This window comes from Cydia splendana, chromosome 19 (assembly GCF_910591565.1).
Source record: "Cydia splendana chromosome 19, ilCydSple1.2, whole genome shotgun sequence".
NCBI lineage: Eukaryota > Metazoa > Arthropoda > Insecta > Lepidoptera > Tortricidae > Cydia > Cydia splendana.
The window spans coordinates 7,676,065-7,701,137 of record NC_085978.1 but is presented as its reverse complement, the minus strand read 5'-3'; the positions used below and the strand labels follow the sequence as shown (position 1 = coordinate 7,701,137).

Here is a 25,073-nt window from a genome sequence, read left to right as displayed (position 1 = left end):
GAAAATTCATTGCTAACTTATACTTTAGTGTCTATTACTGAGAATTCCATTTTCAAAACCATTTGTTTTTGAGATAGCGCTATTCGGCTTAGGAGGGCAGTACTGTTGTTCACGGTCGGGTGTCACCCCTAAATGGGTGACACCCGGGGCGGGCCGCCCCCGCCGCCCCCCCTAGCTACGCAACTGGGAACAAGTATTTATCTATTCAAAATATTCAAAAAGATAATAGTTTTAGAAAAATCGATAGAACTCCCGACACACATGGGGGTCTTACAACTATTTTAAGCTTAACACAGTACCTACCTATGTATTTGTACCTATCAAACTACACAACGGGACTTAATCGCGTATTTAAGTTAAGATTTACCTCCGACGTTTCGAGGACGGCGTTGTCCCCGTGGTCTCGGAGAAGACTGGCTCAAGTTGACATCAACATCTTCTAGCCGCGCGAGTTTTTCGAATTACCCTAGTACTAAGTATAGTATTCTACTTATTTCCAAGCGATGGTTCATGAATAGGTGTTATGGTTTTTAACTCAACAGAGGGCGCTGCTTGAATTTTGTTGGGGTATATTAAATTGAGACTTGTGAGGGTTGAAGTGGCTTCATGGTATTCATTACATCGTATGATGATTTATTCGCAAAGTTCTTTTCCTTCGTTGAGTAGAACGGCCCACTCCAGCACGTTGTAAATCCGGGTGTGGGGATTCTCGTTTTTCACTAAAATACACAAATTCAGTAAATAAAGTGTTATATAACTTATACGGAATTATGGGTGACATAATTGTTTATTTGCACGTGTCATGACTTAATGTTATCAGCTTATCATGAACTGTCTGCAACAGCCAGACGGTTTATAAAAAAACCGGGCAAATGCGAGTCGGACTCGCGCACGAAGGGTTTCGTACCATAATGCCAAAAACGGCAAAAAAAAACGGTCACCCATCCAAGTACTGACCCCGCCCGACGTTGCTTAACTTCGGTCAAAAATCACGTTTGTTGTATGGGAGCCCCACTTAAATCTTTATTTTATTCTGTTTCTACTATTTGTTGTTATAGCGGCAACATAAATACATCATCTCAATCATCTGTGAAAATTTCAACTGTCTAGCTATCACGGTTCGTGAGATACAGCCTGGTGACAGACAGACGGACGGACGGACGGACGGACGGACGGTCAGCGGAGTATATATATATAGATATATATATATATATATATATATATATATATATATATATATATATATACATATATATATATATATATATATGTGATACCGTAGGATTGTGAACCCGTTAGTTTATAATCTAACGTAGGTTAGTTAGGTTAGATTGTAATCTCCCTACCGTCAGTTTATAATTTAACTAGCGATATTATAAACTGACGAGTGTTTGCAATTTTGCGGTGACATATGCATAACTAGCGACCCGCCCGGTTTCGCACGGGTTACACAAAACCTTAACAAATTATACACCTGAACCTTCCTCAAAAATCACTTTATTAACAGTACGGCCATGGTATAATAATATACTCCGCCTGGTACTCCATTCCCGTCTTTTCTAGGTCACCTAACTGACACGGGCCTACGTCATCATGCGACAGCGCTATATGATAATATGCGATAGCGCTATATATAGCGGCCATGTTGTTGTGACGTAGGCCTGTGTCACTCTGGGAATGGAAGACCATGTTTTATTAGACTATGAGTACGGCTACCACCAGTTTTGACATTGACAGATACGCTCGCGTCTACGTAAATTACTTTCTATACATCTCGCTTGCACTAATATGCGAGTACGAGCGAGATACATAGAAAGTAAGTTACTTAGACGCGAGCGTATCTGTCAATGTCAAAACTGGTGGTAGTGCTTTAGGTGAAAACCGCATGAAAATCCGTTCAGTAGTATTTGAGTTTATCGCGAACATACATACACACAAACAGACAGACGCGGCGGGGGACTTTGTTTTATAATGTGTTATAATGTTTTTGTTCTGAAAGGTGTACCGAAACAAACCAAAGCTCACATACCTTGTATTTTAACAAATTCCTTGGTTGGAACATCGAGTATTTTCCACTTCGGTCGGCCGAGGACAAAATGCGATGTTGAAGGGATGCCTTTGTGATATTCCTAGAAATAAAAAGTTAAGTCATTCTTAATTTCTTGTCTGTTTATGATAAGAATATTGACCAATTTTTAAGCCATTATTTAGGATAATTCTATACAGCACAACTGACGTTTGAACCTTTGATTGATTTATGACTACCTACCACACACATATAAAAGGTTAAACCGGCAAGAGGCGATCGCAACCAGACAACCTTTGAGTAGCGAAGACAAGAAAATTGTAATATTATAAATAATAATAAATTCGGTTTACTGTCATTAGGTACCTACAAATGGAAAATCGTCCACTTGAAATGACCATTCTGAAGTTGGATCAAAAGTAATAGTGTCCAAAGTGAATCTTGTCCAAATGTAATTGACCTAATACACATTTTTAACCAAATTTGTAATCGTCGTAAATTTATTAAGCCAGAATGGAATTTTATCCATTATAAATTATGAGCAAAATGAAATACACACGAAGTAAGTAAATGTAGTCTAATATGAATTAAGACCAAAATTTAAAATATTGTCCTAATATAATTCCGCTAGAATTGAAAATAGTCCAAAAAAATTAGGGCTAAATTAAAAATTTACCTATTGACTGGCCTGTTTGTTTCATTGAATCAGAGGCTTGAAATCGGTGATAAATTTTTCGTCTATTTGGTGCAAATAATTTGAGATCATCCATGTACAGAAGGTGAGAAATGACTTCACCCCCTCTCCGAAGCCGGCAACCTAGTTCTAAATCCTTCAGCAAGGTACTGAGAGGATTCAGAGCTAGGCAGAACCACAGAGGACTCAGACTATCACCCTGAAATATTCCTCGCTCAATCCTTATAAAATCCTGCGGGCCAGGGCTCCCATCCCCGCCTCCTGGTTGACGAAGGACTGTGGTCCATTGCCTCATACACGCGCTTAGAAAGGCTCTTAAAGCTGTATCAACTTTATACAGCTCTAAGACCCTCTCCAGCCATGAGTGAGGCACCGAATCATAGGCCTTCTTGTAGTCAATCCAGGCTGCTGAGAGGGCCCCCCTGTTCCGCCGGATTTGTTGGCAGATGGTCATGTCTATGAGGAGGAGCTCTTTAGTACCACGGGACCCAACCCTACATCCATTTTGAGCAGAGGCCAAAATATTGTTTGCGACAATGTGCGCGTTGATTTTTGCTCTCAAAATGGATGTAAGGAGCTTGTAGAGTGTAGGCAAGCATGTGATGGGTCTGTAGTTCTTCGCTTCCGTGGTACTACCGGACTTATAGAGCAGGAAGGTGACACCAGTTGTTAAGGAAGGTGGGGGAGAACCAAGCTCGAGGGCTTGTTGAAATTGTGCTGCCAAGCAGGAGTGTGAGCATCGGAACCATTTTAGCCAGAAGTTGTGCAATCCATCCGGCCCAGGACTTTTATTATTATTATTATTATGTACAATTTCCAATTGGTCATAATTTTGAGTGTAGGTACCTACCGTAAATACAAATGGACACATATGTCACATACATATTTGGACGATTATACGATGCCGATGATACATATTTCAGATAGGAGATATTTACAATTGATATTTTTTCTGAGTACGTAAACAAAAATGGACAAAGTTTTTCGACCTGTATCATATTTGACATTTTTACTATATTGGACATAATTATTTTTTGATATTATGCTGGATGGACAATTTTCCTAGCTGATGTATTTTAAATTGTCATTTTTCCACTTTGACGTATAATTTCGAGTGGACAATTTTCCATTTGTACCGAGTTTGTACCTAATGATAGTAAACCAAAAATTCGTAGGTGCAGGGAAAAGCATAATATAAAGTCGATCTGAATATTAGGTATCAAATACTAGCAACCCGCCCCGACTTCGCACGGATTTACACAAAACCTTGACAATGTACATATACACTTAAACCTTCCTCAAGAATCACTCTATAGTTAAGTGAAAACCGCATGAAAATCCGCCTCCTAGTCTAGTCGGTAGTGACCCTGCCTACGAAGCAGGAGGTCCCGGGTTCGAATCCTGGTAAGGGCATTTATTTGTGTGTTCATCACACATATTTGTTCCTGAGTTATGGATGTTTTCTATGTATAGGTACATATAAGCATTTAAGTAAGTATGTACGCCGCGCTTAAGAGCCCATCAACGTGCACACTAGCGCCACTGCTAAATAATCGTGATTATTTAAATTTGATGACCGGTATTTAAAAAAGGTGGCCGCTACGTACGGTATTGTGTATTTAAGTACCTTTTGAATACATCAAGCTAGTTTTTATGTTACTGGATTCGTCAATCTACGCGTCCAAAGTTAAAACGGCCGTTTTTGTTTTGAGCTCATAGATCGACGAATCCAGCAACATAAAAACTAGTTTGATGTATTCAAAAGGTACTTAAATACACAATACAGTCCGTAGCGGCCCCCTTTTTAGGGTTCCGTACCCAAAGGGTAAAACGGGACCCTATTACTAAGACTCCGCTGTCCGTCCGTCCGTCCGTCCGTCCGTCTGTCTGTCACCAGGCTGTATCTCACGAACCGTGATAGCTAGACAGTTGAAATTTTCACAGATGATGTATTTCTGTTGCCGCTATAACAACAAATACTAAAAACAGAATAAAATAAAGATTTAAGTGGGGCTCCCATACAACAAACGTGATTTTTGACTGAAGTTAAGTAACGTCGGGCGGGGTCAGTACTTGGATGGGTGACCTTTTTTTTTTGCCGTTTTTTGCATTATGGTACGGAACCCTTCGTGCGCGAGTCCGACTCGCACTTGCCTGGTCTTTTTAAATACCTGTCGTTAAATTTAAATAATCACGATTATTTAGCAGTGGCGCTAGTGTGCACGTTGATGAGCTCTTAACGATATTCTCCGCCGGTCTCTTGCCAGCGTCAACGCATGGTGCTCTTCTCGAGCCTCCTGGTATTGTGAGAGATGATGGTAAGAGACCGGACGGAATGTCACTAATTCCGTGGAAGATGGGACGAGTGCTGGTGTGGGACGCTACCTGTGTGGACACCCTAGCCCCGTCTCATCTCCACGGCACTACTGCAAAAGCCGGCGCGGCAGCAGATGCGGCCGAAAAATTAAAAAAGACCAAATATAGGGGTCTCGGCCCCAAATACGATTTCGTACCTTTCGGTGTCGAGACCCTTGGCCCGTGGGGTCCGAACGCGTTTACGCTATTTAAGGATTTATCCAAAAGGATAGCAGACGCCACTGGTGATCGTAGAGCTGGCAGCTTCCTCGCACAAAGAATAAGTATTGCGATACAGCGAGGAAATGCTGCCAGCATCTACGGCACCATTTAGTTTAGGGATAGTTTGTAATTATTTATTTTTAGATTAGTTTTATTTATTTTTATATTAAGTTATTACGTGTTGTAGGTTAGTTATTTAATTATGTCTTGTTTCTAGGTATGTACCTATGTACCTATATTATATTAAGTTCGTATGCACTAACATAAATAAGTATTTATATATATGTGTATATTATATATATCGTCGTGTAGTACCCACAACACAAGCCTCATTGAGCTTACTGTGGGATTAGGTTGATCTTTGTAAAATTGTCCTATAAGTAATATTTATTTATATTATCCTTAGTAGAGATGCAACGGATAGTTGTTTGGCCGGATACCGGATACCGGATATTCGGCCTGATCATCGGCCGGATATCCGGTATCCGGCCGCCGAATATTCGGCCGGCGAAATTATACCTACATTTCGGTTTTTCAGGTGCGCATTGTGCAGCCTTTGATCTGTTTCGTACTCGGAGTAATTAACAATGGAGCCGCCATTAACAGGCGTTCCCCTCTGTCGAAAAAAGGCGACCAATAGGAAATAGGAAAATAGGCAACCATATGTATGGACTGACGTTTATCTGACATGACGTACCTATACATTTGATGTGCCCCTCCCCCGCAAAAAACGGCAGACTATTTTGTACCGAAAATTTTAGACATGGCGTCTCCGTTGGTTATATCCTCTAAGGTTTCGTAGTGAAAGTTCGCGTGGACTCATTTCTAGGTTTGAAAATGAGTGCGCGTGCAATAGCGGAATGTTTAAAATGTTTTAATAGTAGTTTATGTGACTGCTACATAATGAAAGGCATTAAAATACGAGTGTGGGTTTATGAAACTCATTTCATTCGTTTCATAATAGTATCACACGAGTATTTTAATGCCTAATTATGTACAGTTACATACACTGCTTTATCTACACACATATTATAAACTTTCTATTTATATTCACTAACCTCATATTACAGCCGGCATTGGGGCATTTTGTTCTCTGGCGGAACTCGCGGATGTGAGGTGGCGTCTCCGAAATATCTTTATCGCACATTTTACACGAAACATTTATTATAGTTACTTTAAAAACAACAAAACAAATATTTTTTTACTTACAAACTAATTAAAAGATAAACTGTACGTCAAATGGCGGCAAATAAAACTTTTTTCACGCATGTCATGCATCCGTAGTTTTTTTTTAATTCAGAGACAAACTAGAGTCGGGGTCGATTACCATATCGTCCGATACCAACTTACATGCGAGATTTGTCAATATTGTATGCAATTGTCATTTGATTTCGAATAAAACGTCATCTCGACTGATATTAGAATAGGGGTCAAATCATATTGCTTTTTTTTCAGAGATGTTCGAAATTTAAAATGCATTACCAAATCGATTTTGATTTAGTAATGAAGCTATTACCACATTTTCACAGATAAGAAATTTGCTGTAACAAAACAGTTTATCGTAATGTGGGCCATTATTTACGGATTTTGAAGGCATCATAGAGAGTTTATGATATGTTTGTAGATAAAATAATAAACTAGTACGATTATGACCGTCACTGTTTCTTAAATCCAATTTGTTGACTCCAAATTCAAGCAAAATTACTACCCGGTATCCGGCCGGATAGTAAAAAGAGGGCCGGATAGGCCGGATACCGGATAGTAACCGGATATCCGGTGCATCTCTAATCCTTAGACGGCGCTCTCTAGAGGTCATAAAGTCGCAAACCAAAAAAATACAAATAAGTAATGATGACGTGTTGTATATCAATTGAAAGGGATTTTTAATTCATTTCAAATACATACATATTGTTAGCTTTTGCGCCCGGCTTTGCTTGCATGCACCCGATAAAACATAATTTATCGGGTAATAGGGTAGTTTCCTACCAGTCAAATCAGTTACTTTTTTAGAACTGTCAAAACGATTTTCTAATATGGAATTTATATGAAACATTACATCGTGACGTCACGGTCAACTCGCCTACTTTTTATACTTCTATCCGATTTATTAAATAGAACTTGGTTTGGCAACCCCTTGGTTGTGCACAAATCACGCGAGGTGTGTTCGGCTACTTTTTGACCCCCCCTCCCCCTTGGTGATATTTGGTAAGGTTTTTGGCTACCCCCCTCCCCCACATAACCTCACGTGTATTTTTTTTAAATTTTTCCTTCCGACCGGTCAAGGCCACGCGCGCTCCAAAATTTCGTAAAATAGACTCGCTATTTTGAAGTGCGGAGTGAAGATTTATGATTTATGAAGAGAAAATAGTTATTTGTTTTACAAGGGGGCAAAGTTGTTGTTTAACCGCTCGTGCTAATATTGATACCCGAGCAAGCGAAAGATGACGACCGAAGGAATCTTGAGCGTTGCGAGGGTTACAAAGCACGAGGGTTAAACAAAATTTGCCCCCGAGTGAAACACAAAATTTTTCACCATACCAACCCGAAGCAAATATTAAATGTAAAATATCAAACAAAATCAAATCCAAATGAATGTTATTAAATATTTATCATCTAAAATCATCATTTAAAAGTCAATTCTACCAGCAAACATAAAAAACAACTCAAAATTTGCATTTGATTACTTTGCCTCACATGTGAATAAAATGCAACTTTGCTATCAGTTTTTGAAGTGCAAAGTAAGCCTTTCCGAGCTGGTGTGGTGAAAAGGTATTTACTCATGCTGTAGGTATTTTTTCTTAGTTTCGTTCACTATACAATTTTTTTATGTTTGACGATCTTTTTGTGAAATTCTTAGTATTAAATTTGATCTGTATAATAATTCAATATTTCTATGGAATAATATTAACATCAATAAAGTGATCTGATAATGAGCAGAGTTCGGACATGGAACATGATACAATGTTTTTAACAATTTTGAACTGCAGTTTTTGAGTATAATCTGGAAATTTTATAAAGATACTGTGTACATAATATGAGTTTAATAAATCTTGTCCTATTTTGAGATATAAAAGATTTTTGATGGTTTTGCGATGATTTGTCCGATCACTGATAATAAGCTTAAGATAATACATAAATATATACCTATGTGATAACAACTTTCCATTCATAAGTTATTCATAAGCAATTGCTCTGATAATGGGCTTAAGATAATATATATCTGATAACAACTTTCCATTCATAAGTGCTTGTTGCTAGGCCTACATCAATAAAGTACCGTAGAGTTTCGTATGTTCGCCTGGATTTTGACACTTTTCCCAAAAAATCTCTCAAATTTGAAAGCATTTTAATCCGTTAAGACGAAAAAATGTTTTTTAGTACTCCCAACTATCAGTATACACCACTAAAACTAAGAATTTCATTGGTTAAGTTGGTAATAAATGGCCCCAAAGGCATTAGGCGATGTTTGGGTATTTTCCCCAATCTTCGCCTATGGCATGCCTTGCCGCTAATACTTACTTTTCTGTGACTGTGTGATGTGTACATGTTAAGTCGTATCTCCTTGGAATGTGCTTATATACTATGAACCTTAACTACACCAGACTAGGCATATTTTATAAAAAACGGGGTAGTAGGCGAAATTTGGTAACAGTCTGAAGTTGTTTTCATACATTTTCTATAATTAAGCTAGGGCTGCCAAAAATGAACCAACATGCCAAATAAAGGGGAGTAATGGTTTATAAGTTAAAAAATAATTATTTTTAACAAAATTGTATAATTGTTGTAAAATTGTTGTTATTATCGTAATTGACATCAAATCAACCTTATTTACAAAGTGAGACATAAAAATACCTATTTGGTACCTACTCAACATCGGTAAGAGTAGAAATAAACATTTGCATATAGCGTAAACTAAAATAACCAAACATAAGAAAATATTTAAATTTGGAAACAAGTAATGTCATCCACCAATGAATGCGGTACAAAAAATTTGTCAACCCTAGGGGTAGGCGAAATTTGGCAACAAGATGGACGCAAAGTACCCTCACCAATGTTTTATCTAATTGTGACTTCTAAACGTAGGCTCGCCATTAAATAATAATTTCACATGAAAAAGAAATAGTTATAGGATATAATCATGTAAGAAGTCTATCATTACCGGGTCCGTATCATCGTTTAAAACTGAAGTTAAAACACTGGTTCAAATAAACATGTGGTCGGTGTCACGAAAAAACCTCACTAAAGGTCAACTGTGTGAAGTTAGCCGCAGATTGTTCGAAGAATATTGACACCCGTAAAAAATACTTTGTATTTAGCAGTTTTATGTAAGGCTTACATTAGAAACATTTTGTTATTGGCAACTTATGTCAAACTAGGCGAAAATAGGTAGCGCAGGCAAAGATACGAAACTCTACGGTATATATTTGAACTGTAGAAAACTTTTAAAACTTTTGCGTATGTTTGACGATCTTTTTGTGAAATTCTTAGTATTAAATTTGATCTGTATAATAATCCAATAGATGGTGCTAGCCGGAGTGCAGGAAGACCGAAAAGGAGATGGCGGGACGTCTTGGACGCATTTTATCCGGATTGGCGGAAAACTATGTACAAAAGATAGGGTTGAGTGGAGGAAGCGAGGGGAGGCCTTTGCCCAGCAGTGGGACACTTAACCAGGCTAATAAAAAATAATAAGAATAATAAGCCTGACATCGTGATAATAGATCGATCGCAACGTCGGGCCGTGCTCGTTGACATCACCATCCCCCATGATGAGAACCTCGTGAAAGCAGAGAAGGACAAGTCCAGTAAGTACCTAGACTTGGCTCACGAGATAACAGCCAGTCCGCCATGTGGGATGTTGATTCGACGATCATTGTCCCGATAGTCGTTTCAGTGAACGGTCTAATGGCGAAGAGTCTCGACCAACATCTTGAGAGACTCTCGCTAGGTGGTTGGATCAAGGGTCAGATGCAGAAGGCGGTGATCTTGGACACGGCGCGGATAGTCCGCCGGTTCCTCTCTCTGCAGCCCTGACCACCGGTAGCTTGGGCCCTGCCCCGCTGCTGGCGGTACCCTAGGTTACGTTTTTTATAATGTGTTTATATGTATTTTTTATTGTTTTTTATGTGTTTTCGTATTTTACTTTTATATTCATGTTATAAAGAACCTAACTTATGAAGAAAAATAAATACAGAAATAATAATCCAATATTACTATGGAATAATATTAACATCAATAAATTGCTCTGATAATCATAATGGGTAATTAATATAATATATATGTGATAACAACTTTCCAGTCATACATAAGTGCTTGTTGCTAGGCCTACATGAATAAAGTATATATTTGAACTGTTGAAAAATATAATAAGTACCTATTTAAAACTTTTGGGTTTTGGACACTCACATTTATAGACGAAGGTAATAAAATAAATTCGCGATAGACCCGTCTATAAATGTGAGTTAATATGTAGAAAAATACAGTGAGGTCTCCTTATGAAACGTGATCTGTCGTGATTTTTTCGTGACCTACCACCTCGCGTGATTTGTGTACAAGCCCCAAGGAGAGACAAAGGCTTATTCCTTAAGGTTTGATTTGAAGATTTCTTATAGACATCTCTACAATACATTGTGATGGCCTGAAACTAAATGAACAATTACAACATTCGGAAGAGGAAGATGGCACAGATAGGAACCAGTGATGTGAGAATCTAAAAGAATTAAGAGCGCTATTACATTTCGGCGTTGAGCGAGTTTAGGTATTTTACGCGCTGCGGCAGGCCGTGCGAGCTCAGTACGCCGATCCCTTCTACCACACTCGCACTACAATGATGGATTAAACATTCTTGATCCTTCGCGAAGCATATTGAAATCAAACATAACAACACTAACTGTACTTAACTTTTAAAGTTCTAAAACTGTTATTTGGTAAGTACGAAAATACTAAATGCAGTGCAAATGTACATAGGGGCTGTTCATAAATTACGTCATCTATTTTTGACGATTTTTGACCCCCCCCCCCCCTCAAATCATCCAAAAATCAAGCTTCGGATGAATCTGTTTCCTCCTACGTCATGTTACCATCATCCGATGTCCAGACCCCCCCCCCCCCCACTCCTCCCATTTGAAACGACGTAATTTATGAATAGCCCCATACTTGTACTTATGAAGGTATATTACTCGAAAGAAATTATAGGTACCTACTCGCTTATTTACATGTTTCGTCATTGCATTTGGTACCTATAGGTTGTAAAGTTTGTATCAACGAGGGTTTAAAAACGAACTGGTACTGAGGATCTGATGATGATTAAGGTGGTCACGGATACCAATCAACCATGTAGTAACATGATTAGGCTCGTTTGATTCGTCTCAACAAGATCTTTGACACTGAAGATACACAGGGTCTGATGATGGAGCTGGAAGGTGGCCACGGGTACCAGTCTATCATGTAACTAAACAACTTCGTGTTTGGGCTCGTTTGATTCGTCTCAACAAGATCTTTGACACAAGACAGTACTCAGGGTCTGATGATGGAGCTGGAAGGTACCATTACCAATCAACCATGCAACTAAACCACATCGTGTTTAGGATCGTTTGATTCGTCTCAACAAGATCTTTGACACTAGGTGATACTCAGAGTCTGATGATGGAGCTGGAAGGTGGTCACCGGTACCAATCAACCATGCAACTAAACCACTTCGTGTTTAGGCTCGTTTTATTCGTTTCAACAAGATCTTTGACACAAGATAGTACTCAAGGTCTGATGTTGGAGCCGGAAGGTGGTCACCGGTACCAATCAACCATGCAACTAAACCATTTCGTGTTTAGGCACGTTTTATTCATCTCAACAAGATCTTTGACACAAGGTAGTACTCAGGGTCTGATGATGGAGCGCGAAGGTGGCGACGGGTACCTGTCTATCATCATCAGCTCCATCATCAGACCCTGAGTAGTATCTTGTGTCAAACATCTTATTGCGACGAATCAAACGAGCCCAAACACGAAGTGGTTCAGTTACATGGTAGACTGGTACCCGTGGCCACAGTCCAGCTCCATCATCAGACCCTGAGTACTAACTTGTGTCAAAGATCTTGTTGCGACGAATCGAACGAAGCCAAACACGAAGTGGTTTAGTTGCATGGTTGATTGGTACCGGTGACCACCTTCCGGATCCATCATCAGACCCTCAGTACTACCTTGTGTCAAAGATCTTGTTGCGACAAATCAAACGAGCCCAAACACGAAGTGGTTCAGTTACATGGTAGACTGGTACCCGTGGCCACAGTCCAGCTCCATCATCAGACCCTGAGTACTAACTTGTGTCAAAGATCTTGTTGAGACGAATCAAACGAGCCTAAACACGAAGTGGTTTAGTTGCATGGTTGATTGGTACCGGTGACCACCTTCCGGCTCCAACATCAGACCCTGAGTACTATCTTGTGTCAAAGATCTTATAGAAACGAATAAAACGAGCCTAAACACGAAGTGGTTTAGTGGCATGGTTGATTGGTACCGGTGACCACCTGCCGGCTCCATCATCAGACCCTGAGTACTATCTTGTGCCAAAGATCTTGTTGAGACGAATCAAACGAGCCCAAACACGAAGTGGTTTAGTTGCATGGTTGATTGGTACCGGTGACCACCTTCCGGCTCCATCATCAGACCCTGAGTACTATCTTAAGTCAAAGATCTTGTTGAGACGAATAAAACGAGCCTAAACACGAAGTGGTTTAGTTGCATGGTTGATTGGTACTGGTGACCACCTTCCGGCTCCATCATCAGACCCTGAGTACTATCTTAAGTCAAAGATCTTGTTGAGCCGAATCAAACGAGCCCAAACACGAAGTGGTTTAGTTGCATGGTTGATTGGTACCGGTGACCACCTTCCGGCTCCATCATCAGACCCTGAGTACTATCTTGTGTCAAAGATCTTGTTGAGATGAATAAAACGAGCCTAAACACGAAGTGGTTTAGTTGCATGGTTGATTGATACCGGTGACCACCTTCCGGCTCCATCATCAGACCCTGAGTCAAACTATCTTGAGTCAAATAAATACATATATAGAATGTCAGGTCGTTTCAAATATTTTTAATCCTGTCCGGTAGTTTATTAAACTGTACCATTATAAATTATAATACTATAAAAACGGTGCTAGGATCAAAGTCTCTCGTTGCGGTTTACACGCACACAGTATAGCGTTTTACACGGCTCCCGCCGCACACAATGATAAAAAACCTCGTCGTCGCCGTTGAAAATGTGCGGAGCCGACCGACACACGTCCTGCCTCTACAAGCTCTGCCGCGGCACTGAGCTGGCGCAGCGCGCGTCATCGGTAATATAGAGTAGTTTTCAAAAAATTGCCAAAAAATTATAGTAGAATTTCATAAACACTAATGTATACCAACAGTATAAGCAAACGTTGCAGATTGCTTGAGTATGAAAATGACTTCGATATTAAGTAGATTTTCGTAGGAATTGACACTTGTTTCGGAGAGAAAATCGAGTTCGTTTTACTTTGATTTTCTCTTTCTCAAAGGTATGTAGGAAAAATATAGTTTGATATGCCTAAAGTACAGGGTATTAGTAATACAAAATAGCCAGGTTTAGCAGAGTAAAATTCTCAACATTTCCAAATAAGAGCTCGCCATTCAGTGCTTCACGGGGTTTTTCGGAAACGACCATCAGAAAAAAAATCATTACTAATTTAATAAGTCCTTTTTCTAATATTTACAACGATATTTATAAAGATAAGAAGACGCTTTTACTGGAACACGTACTCATTGTTTCTAATAATGAGCGCAAAGTCCTGAATTTCGTCGACTAGTATCATCAATTTTGCATTATTTCGACTTTTCTTGTAAGAGCGCTCTTAATAGAATAGTGTAGAATTTATTCGTAAGCACAAACAAACGAGACAATACATAATATAAAAGAAAACACAAAATAAGATAAAAGCGCCACGAAAGGGCCCCATCTCAGCATTAAATAAGACACGCTCTTAGAGATAGCGGGAAGTTGCAGCTTTAAAAAGTGTAGAATAAATAATAGATAATAATAATAACGAGCTGACGGTGAGTGGCGAAACCGCGGACCCCTATTCCAGAGGGCCCTGTCATCTGGCCCTCGCCTCTGTGCTTGTGGTAGGGGAGCCCAAGAGGGGATTTTTGTGTTTGCTCGAGCGCGTCAGATTAAGCTATGACTGATATCTTGCTACCCCGTGTAGTCTACCTTTACCCCTTTTAGCCATCTATGTTGAGCCCTTGGTTGGTGGGGGGTTGGTGGGAGGTTCAACAAATTGTTAAGCAGATTGTGGATTTGGTTATATTAGTCCAAATTAACGCTATAATTGTGCTATTACTAAATCTGATAATTATTTGCACGCATTTCCTTAATTTGACGGTTACAATGTAAAAATTAGGCGTCAAGCTTGTGTTCGTCAGATTAAGAAAATGCCTACAAATAATTGTTATATTAAGTTATAGAAAAAATATAGCATTAACATTAACATAAAACAACCAAACCCACAACCTGCTTAACGATTTTTTAACCCACCAACCTCTCGAAATTAAAAAAAAATTGTAGACACTTTCGGGCTCGCTGGAAAAATAAACTTTATATAACTTTTTTTTCTTCTTATCATCTAATATTTCGATTCCAATAGGTCTGTATGACGCTCGAGTAAATCCTGATTTAGCATAGTGGGCTCCCCTACTATTGCCTTGATTGGCCGGCCAGAGTGGAGTCGCAAGAGCGGGACCTATATATGCTCCAGGTTGGAAGTGTAAAATGTCATAACGCCGGCGGCCCGCTGAACGGATTACCGGGATCTGGCTACCGCAGTCTCACCTCTCAACAACCTCGCAGCCACTCCAAAGTGTTGCCCTGTTGTCGCACTGTGCGTGCGGCCATTGCGGGGCCCACTGAATGAGTTGGCGAGTCACCACCTGTCATTTACCATTTTGAGACTGATTGTCACGGCAGGTGTCCGCTAGGCTCTCCCATTGTCCAGTCCATCCAACTTTCAAATCTATAGCCCATGACCTTAGTTCCCATCGCAGCACAAAAGTGCTGCACTGCAATAGTCTTTGCACCTGGCGGGGACCATCTCCGGATGTATCACATTATTGTGCGTTCGGGGATGGAATCCGCCACGTGTATCCCTTGCTTTTAGATTAAAGTGTCTTAAAGGGCCTCTGCGCTGTTGGATTCGGCCCCACGTACGCCTCCCAAAGGTCCGGGACCCCATGGTCCTGAGATATGGAATAGTTAAAAATACACAGAAAATTAAATGCACATTAAAAGCTACGATTTATTAAAAATAATATGTGAGAGTCGCGACGATGTCGAGCCACTTGGTCTTTATCTATTTAATTTTGAGGAAAATACGCACAAGCCATACCTGGTCCCATATATTCCTCCTTATGATCTTAGGTTCCTGGCGGTCGGATCGTGCGGCCTTAGGGTTATAGTCTGGTGGGTGGTGCAACATGTCATATGGGCATAACTGGACCTGCTTCGGCACCCATTTCGTGTTGAAATACGTGCCCTTTGACACCGGGATAATCATGCCCGTGGTAGTACCTTCTACTTTAAACGACGGAACGGGAGGAGACATTGTTGGATTTCTTTAAAACTATTTAGACAACTTGATTGCGATTTAAATGTAGTTGATAAATGGGCATAAAATGTGATAAATGCTTTTGGGCATGTGGTGTTGATGGTTAAAAAGTTAAAAGGAGTCGACGGTGATTTATTTGGTAAACAGGAAAAAGATTAGATTTATACCACACGTGTAAGCATTACTGAAATCTAAATATTAGCCATTTCACAATTTTTCCACAAGAGATTAAATTGATTGAATACACAATAGGTATACAGATTACTTCAGATTAGGTATATAATATATTATTATTTATTGAATGTTTATTGACATCCTTACCTACTAATGACAATCATGTTTTTTAAATTCAAGGTGTCATTGTCTAAGTCATTAGTAGGAAGTATGGTATACTAATTAGAGTCTGGCTAGCAGGCTAGCCAAATTTTGTTGACAGATATTTCCTTGTTGTATCACCAATTGTCTATGATTTAAAAAAAAGTTAAAAGTCTGTTGTCAATTTATGTCATTAATTCAAATTGTTTGCGGTTTATATGGCGTTTATTTTAAACTAGCTTTTGCCCGCGGCTTCGCACGCGCAGGAGAGTTTTTTTAATTTTGTTTTTTTTTTTACGGACTGAACAGTAACTGACCTTAGTCTCACCTGCTGGAAAGTGATGACAAGACAAGGCCGAAGGTGTAGCTCACTATTTCAATAAAAGCTTATTCACAGTATTCACTCTTGACTTGAAGACACCAGTACGGTTACCATCAGTTTGTCACTGACATAAACGCCGTCGAGAACGTAATTTACTTTCTATACATCTCGCTCGCACTCGCATATTAGTGCAAACGGGATATATAGAAAGTAAATTACGTTCTCGACGGCGTTTATGTCAGTGACAAACTGATGGTAACCGTACTGAATTGTAATTATATCGATTAATCGAGCTCGACTTATTTAATATAATCTAATGTACGTTTTGTACTTAACACCTTTTAATTTATATTTTTTATTTATGTAGTTGTAGCCTTTTGTACCTATAGCACCTCCTTATACACTACATTAGTGGTTCTCCCTTGGATTGCTAGAGGACGATAAACATTTGGGACTCAACTTTAGAGGAAGCTGCGTTGTGCGATTCTCCCTTCAAGCTGCGTGAACTTTTCATAATAAATATAATAATGTTAGTTTTTTGTCAACTTACTGACCCGTTAAGTCTCTGGGAAAAATATAAGGACAACACTGATTTAAACTTTCACGATTATTAAACATTATCAAACTGCACAACGGGACTTAATCGCGTATTTAAGTTTTAAGATTTACCTCCAAATCTTAAAACTTAAATACGCGATTAAGTCCCGTTGTGCAGTTTGATAATAAATATAAGGACAGTTTTTCGGACGACATTAAACGGCAACTTGAGAGAGAATTGCAAAATGGTGCGGAGTTTTACATGGATGAAGTGTATCAGTGTGTGTGATTTGCTGATACCTAGCGGAGGTGTCACGGTTTACCTCGGGGTGGGTTTGCTGATACCTAGCAGAGGTGTCACGGTTTACCTCGGGGTGGGCTTACTGATACCTAGCTACTGCTTCTCTGTGTACATCAGGGTTCATTTTTTGGTAATTGCTTACGGCAGCTTGGTGATCTGATGATTTGTTTTGCATATATTTATTTGCGGCAGCTTTTAGTTGTTTATTCCGTGTAGTATTCGTGAATCTGGCACGGCGTTTTTTAGTAACTGTTTTGGTAGCGGTAAGAGATAATGATGAGTATGATTCTAAATGGGGTGGTGGGGTGGTAATCTCTTCATTCCTTCTCGTGGTAATCTTCTTGGCAACCACAGAGAGGAGTGAAGAAGGGGGCTCTGATATTGTGGGTCTTACGAGTAATTCACTGCGAATATATACGTCAAAATGACCGCTAGACAAATCACTTGAAAATCTTAGTTGGCCCACCGGATTACCCACAGTACCAACTCTCATACCGTATATAGCTCATTGTTGCGGTAAACTTCGAAAACCCACGGAAACAGTTGTCCTGCCGCTACCAACTCGCAGAGACTACCGTAAGTAAACGGGCGCGACATTTCAAGGCAGTATTCAACGGAGCTGGAGTAATTATCACCGTTACTGTTAATGAGACATAATAACAAACTCCTCCCAGTTGGCCACCACGTGACTAACGATTTGCTCGCGCACCTCCCAGGCCATCACCTGCGTATCATACAGAAGATAGGAGATGGCGCGAAACAGCCGGCCTAGCCAAGGTTACAATCGCTATCGCTTCGACAACGAAAAGCATTATGTCTCTCTATCACTCTTCCATATTAGCGCGACAGTGACAGTTGCGTTTCGATCGCTACGGAGAGTAAGCGATTGGCATCTTGGCTACGCGGCCTGACAGGCTCCATCTCCAATTATAGGTACTACGGTGTGAGCCAACATGGTCCCATCAATATCCAACAATTCAACAGCCATTGTAGGTATTAGTGAAATTTTCCCTGAGCTAATAGCTAAAAAAATTTACTTTAAGGCATTGCATTCTCAAAAGTCTGGATCACGTGTGGCTGTAAATCAGCGTGTATGTTACAACCGTCTATGCTATCTTCGTAATTAGCATTCCCCACCAGGGGCCATAGTTCACGTCGGCTACGTTAATTTTAATTTTGATGCCATTTTTGTTATTAGCGTCTCAAAATACTATGAAAACGATACCCATATTGATATTTTGAGATATCAACCCTATTGGGGACTTTTCCCCCTCTTAGGGGTTCAATTTTCAAAAAACCTGAAACACGTGTTTACTCATTTATCTTTAGGAATACTCCTGTGAAATTTGGAATAAAATAGTCTAACTAATCTTGTTTCCCCATACAAACTTTGGACCCCCATTTCACTCCTTTAGGGGATGAATTTTGAAAAATCCTTTCTTAGTGGACCCCTAGACCTTATAAGGAATCTAGTTGCCAAATTTGGACTTTCTAGTCCCAGCGGTTTGGGCTGTGCGTTGATTTAAGTCAGTCAGTCAGTCAGTCAGGTCTTTCACGTTTATATATTTAGATAATATTAATAATGCCTGCACCGAGTGAGGTCCGTAAACTATTATTGAAGCTCTTAAATAATTACGAGAATGTGCGAAGTCAACGTGAAGCGTTGTATAATGAAAAACTGCAATGTTTACAAGTTGTAAACAATTTAGTAGGTTGGTGCTCTATTAATATTTTGATACTTTAAGTACTAGTACTAACATTTGCCTATTACTTTGATTAAGTACGTTAGTTTATTAATACCTGAATCTCATAAACAGGACAAGTGTGTAAAGAAACGGATAAACTAGCAGTTCTGGAAAATATCAATACAATCAAAACAATACATTGTGGTTGACTGTACTTTACATAGTGGTAGAAATTATGTGAGCTGACTTTGAGTGCACGTAAACGTATATTTAACTTATTTCCTTAGGTACCTTACGTGTGCACAGAAAATAAAAAATATTGACTAGTATCAAAACTATAATTCCTACTACACAAAGTGTGACCAGCCCAAGATTTATTGAATTTCCCGCCAAAAATTTGTGTACAATTTCAGTAGCCAGACTCTATGTATGTATTATTTACTATGGTACCTACTTAATAAATCAAACCTGGGTTAGATATTACTTATTATAATGTGCTTATTTTGAGTCCCGTGCAAGCGAAAGATTCTATAATAGATTCACGAGCGTAATGACTTTGTCAAACTTCATTTTACCAAATATTATTTAGTCAAATGTATCGTTAAGCATAACTAACATTTACCAAAATATTGCATGGAATACGATTTACATCCCAATATTTTTATTTGGTTGGTATTTAACTAATCATTAGATATACTAAAATGTAACGTCAAAAAAACATTTTTACTGCCAAAAATAGTAAATGATCACTAAAATTAAAACTCCATTTTAATGTAAAATGATAACCAAATTTGTTACATCTTGCTATTCTATTAAAGCAAATAACACCAAAGTAATAATTGTAACCCAAAAATAGTAAATAACCACCAAAATTTAAACCACATTTTAGTTAAAAATGTCATGCATTTTTTTTACATCTTGTTATCCTATTTAATTAATTAATCCACTTCGTGACCTTTTTCTGAGTTTTTCTAGTACATAGCATTTCGTATCTGCAAGGGTCGCAGTTCTAACCTAACCTAACCCATTTTTCTAATATCATTTCGTTTCTGTAAGGGTCACGGTTCTAAAGTTTTTTTTTTTACATGGTTTTTTTACATTTTTGAATGCTTCTACGCATACCGCCGGGCCGGGGAGAAACCCGGACGGTTATGTGGGACTCAGGGCTGTAAAGAGGCCCCACTACCCACTAAACCCCATGGTGTCCTCTCACCGCTATGGTTGCGGGCTTACGGGGAAGCTCACGCAATGCGTCTGCGACCCCGCAGCGGCTATCCTGACTAGGATCCATACCCCTATTTTTTGATTGATCGTCCCAGTGGAAGCGCTTCCGGAACACGAGGTCGCGCTTACCATCTCGGGAGCCAGCGTCATGGGCAGGGACGCCCCCATGTCCGCCGCCCGCTGGCTCTCATCAGGGCGGCAGGTTCCGCTCATGAGCGGCACGTCTGCGGCCTTTGCGGCGGCGGCGCATTGGGTCAGCCTCGGCCCGAGCTTCCCGTTCGCGCTCGGCCGCCTCCTTGTCTCCCATGACGTGCGCGCAGAAAGTGAGCACAGTCTCCCACGCACTTTCACTGCCCAGCATGGCCTGAACTACGGCTGGCAGCGAAAGGTCTTGCCCTACCTGGGCGACCAACTCCTCCCGTTCCTCGCCAAAAACTGGGCACTGTGTTGGGCCGAGTCTACGCCGGCTCCGCATTGGTGACACTCCGGTGTCGGTTCCCGTTGGGCAACCTTGTGCAGGTAGCTGCCGAAACGGCCATGCCCCGACAGTACCTGCGTTAGTCTGAAAGTAAGGACACCGGAGCGTCTTTCAACCCAGTCACGGAGGACTGGGCGTACCGCCTCTATAGTGCGGGAGCCAGCCCTCGGCCGTTCTAGCCGCTCACGGTTCTAACCTAACCTAAGCCACTTTTCTGATAGCGGTTCGGTTTTGTGAGGATCGCGGTTCAAACCTAACCCAACTTACCCAAATTACCTAGACTTTAACGTACCTATATTAACACAACAAGGTAGGTATAGTCAGCCAAGAAAGTGGTCTACCACTTTTCGACTCTATCATCTGATTGATAGAGTCGAAAAGTGGTAGACCACTTTCTTGGCTGACCGTACAAATTTAAATAGAGATGCCTATTTGTCAAAACGAAGTAACATTTTGACCAAACATCTTTGTGGAATATAATATGTATTAGCCAATAAAAAACTTTTTTTTATGATATAGGAGGCAAACGAGCAGACGGATCACCTGATGGTAAGCGATTACCGCCGCCCATGGACACCTACATATGGGAGTACGCTCTTTTCTTGAAGGTTTGAAGGTCGTATCGGTCCGGAAATACCGTAGGCGACAGCTAAATAAGTTTTTGTCTAAATAAAATTTGACAAAGAAAAATGATGCCAAATGATAATTTGACCAAACAAATTAATCGCGAAGTGTAAATTTGCTAAAATTTATTGATAAGTTTGTTGGGAAGCGAAATTTGGCGAAAGGTATTTGGCCCAAACGAAAGTACACCACACACTACATGTAAACAGACTTTATACAAATACATAGGTAGGTACTTTGTTATACTTAGCTTAAAATAGTTATAAGACCCCCGTTGTGTGTCGGAAGTTCTATCGATTTTTCTAAACTTCGACGACACTATGCGTAAAGCAATTGTGAGTCAGGTGCAATTTGCTCGTGATCTTCCTGTAGGCGCTCAAGTGATTGTGTATTTTCATCACCTGGCACTACTTTTTTCCCAAATAAAACGCCTGGCATTGCTATATTTGAATTTAATAAATAATTAGCTATTATATCACACCAAACTCAGAGCTCTGTAAATTACACACCTTCAATTGATTTTACAACCCCTTTGTTGCCATCCACTCACCCACCGCTAAACAGCTGCCAGGCGCCCGGATTAATTAATAATGATAGTATGGCACACTAACTAGAGGGATTTCGTTGCTCTATAAATTGCATACCTATTTCCGTGGCTAACTCTCCGGCTATAAGTCGCTATTGCAATACAGCAAAGAGAATAGATAGTATAGAGGGGTCCTGTCATAGTAAGTTTTGTAGTCACAGTAGATTTACTGCCATCTATCGACACACGACTAAAACTCAAAATGAAAACGTATAAAATTATCAAAAAAATGTATATATGGATAAATGATTTTATTATTTTTATAAGATTTTGACCCATGTTCATTCACTGATATCTATGTGTTAAAATTGTTAAATATGAAACGGTGTCGTCGCGCCATCTAGCCGACCATAGGCCAAAGGTGTGTGCGCCATCTATCCGAGAATGACTTTTTCTTGATTTCCGAGGCACGTTTTTTTTTTTCCTTAGACTTTATTCATCTTATACGAAGTTATATATGTCTTTGCTATACATATATCCCCCTAATGCAAATTGCATTATTTACACGACTGCCCAAAAGAAGTGTATTGTTTGCAGCGTTCTTGTTTGTACCATCGCCCATACTTACTGTTAACTTAGTACATTCATAGATTCAACTTAAAATAAATACTTAAAGGTCAAGTTAAAAACTTTAATAAAGTCAGACCAAGAAAAGTCTGCAGCGGATTTGATAGCCCACGCAGTGCAAGTATTATTTTAAATGTCAAACTTCTACGAAATTATGACGTTATAAATAACACTGGCACTGCGAGGGCTATCAAAATCGCTGCAGACTTTTCGTGGCTTAACTCTACCGAACAAATGTGTATTTTCTGTTGCTAATAGAAATATGATAACAATATCAAAACTAATTCTATTAATAACTTGTATCTTAGGTATGGATAGCAGATTACCATAGCTTAAAGCAAACATGTAATAACCTCATGTTATTAAAGCGCTATCTAATCAAAGCTTCTAGATTTCTTTTAATCAGAGAAAAAATATATATAAGGAAACCGAATCTACGAAAATGTTAAGGGCCATATCGTTAATTATGGGTACAACTGTACTTAGCCGTATTCTCTGGTATTATATTTTTATATAAAAATTACACATATACCGTAAAACGGGGTGAAAAGACACGATTTTCAACTTCAAGGACGATTTTTGCCAATAATCCAAATGATAAAAGTAAAAATTTTGATATAATTTTTTGAGTCTTGGTCAGTTCTTCAATTTTGCATTTGTGAAATAAATTTTTACCTATTCAGAGAAAATCAAAGAGAACTACCTGTTTTCTCCATATCCTTAAAACGGGGTCGATAGACACAAGAAAGGGGTGAATAGAAATATTAAGTTTTAGTTGTCATATTAGGCATCGAATTTGGTCATTATTATGCTGATACTCTATTGGCAAATGGTATATATATGGGTCCCGGGGCATGCGGGTATCGTAGGAAACGAGAAGGCCGACGAACTCGCGCGAGCAGGGGCTAAGGGGAAGAACTACAGTCCTGAGCCCTTTTGTGGTATCCCCAAAAGCCTAACGCGGCTCACCCTAAAGACCTACTGTCACTACAAAACCATTCAACTCTGGAGAGAAACAACAGGTTTGAACCATTCCAAAGCGCTTATCAAGGCCTTCAGCAAAAAGGCGTCCTCGAACGCCTTAGCGCTGTCTAGGAACCAACTGCGCAACTTGGTAAGGGTGCTTACCGGGCATTGCGGCCTAAATAAGCACATGCACACCATGGGGAAACGTGACATAGGGCGGTGCAGACTCTGCATGGAGGCGGAGGAGACGCCCTTGCACATCCTCACAGAGTGCCCTTGCCTAATGCGTACTCGTGACCTAATCTTGGGCGGACACATATTACGCCCGGAGGAGGTAAAGTCTCTCGAGACCAAAAGGATCCTGCAGCTATTCGAAGTTGCAGGGTTGGGTCGAGAGTTGTAATAGGTGGCGATCACAATAGATCAGGAATGGTCGCAGTGATACATAGGCTTTGGAGCCTTATATAGCCCCTAATAAAGAAGAAGAAGAAGAAGAATGGTATATATAATATATCTGTTAAACCGCTCTTTCACACATAAACATTTATTCGTGTCTTTTAACCCCCAAGGCGTGTCTTTACACCCCTTTGTTGTATCTAATCACCCCCTATGGCGTAACTATTCACCCCATATGCGTGTCCACTGACTCCTTTATCACGTAAAATTGCTTGTTATTAGTTTTTTTGCAATAAAATGCTTCTTTATAGAGAAAATTAGTGATATTATTTGTTATTTAGGTACTACAGATGCTATATTACCAGGTTAGCTAACTTTTACTTAGTTAATGTCAAAACATTTACCGCTAGAACAAAGTTCAGACAGGCTTCATTTCTTACCTCGGCGAGACCTTACTTTAGAGTCAAAACAATCTATCTTTTAGGCAGTTTGATTAAGTTCTTTTGGTATCAATTTAGAGAATAAATAGTCTACTATATACGCATTACAAAAAATCCAATATTAGAGATGTACGTTTTTAAATATAACAACTTGAAAGAAAAAGTTCATAATTTCTCTATTCACCCCGCGATTTCTGTTGACCCCGTTTTACGGTAGTTTAATTAGTGCTTTAATAATAAGTAACATTTCGTCCTGGGAGATCACGTAAAGCATATGGTTTGATAAATATTTACCTAATCCTCCCGAGTAACTATACAACGATTCTGGACAAATACTACAAGAAAATTTGCGGTTTGCGAACAAGACGAGATATTACATTAAAAAATTCACAAATTTCGTGCCTCACACGACTATCGAGCACATTGGAAATGAATCTACGGAATTCGAAAAAATATTGTCGCTGAGCGACGAGAAAGTCTGGATAAGGAAAAAGTTACAAAATAAAACTACAACGTTGAATGATAATTATTTTATTCTTAGACTAACACAAGTATACTGGACATAACGCATGTGAACAAACAAATTGCAAAATTTCCACACGCGTATCCAAGTTTGAATAATTGTCGCCGTGGCGCATAAGTATAGGTACATATTTCATTTTTCGATTAATAAGCAGGATATATTAATGTTCAAAGTACAAGAAAATTATTACACGG

General features: G+C 39.5%; 2 protein-coding genes and 1 long non-coding RNA gene across 3 annotated transcripts in view; 1 reads left to right on the top strand and 2 right to left on the bottom strand.

Moving 5' to 3' along the window:
- LOC134800287 (uncharacterized) overlaps positions 1 to 25,073 on the top strand; it is a 197,310-nt gene that overhangs the window by 87,958 nt on the left and 84,279 nt on the right. The window lies entirely within an intron of this gene.
- LOC134800242 (uncharacterized) overlaps positions 1 to 25,073 on the bottom strand; it is a 310,488-nt gene that overhangs the window by 220,179 nt on the left and 65,236 nt on the right. The gene's annotated exons all lie outside the window — the stretch shown is intronic.
- On the bottom strand, positions 494 to 16,225 carry LOC134800267 (uncharacterized). Its single transcript, XM_063772777.1, has 3 exons — positions 15,697 to 16,225; positions 2,030 to 2,129; positions 494 to 719 (listed from the first exon to the last, which is right to left on the bottom strand). Exons 1-3 carry the CDS (start codon positions 15,910 to 15,912, stop codon positions 634 to 636), a joined length of 402 nt encoding a protein of 133 aa, XP_063628847.1. The 5' UTR covers positions 15,913 to 16,225; the 3' UTR covers positions 494 to 633.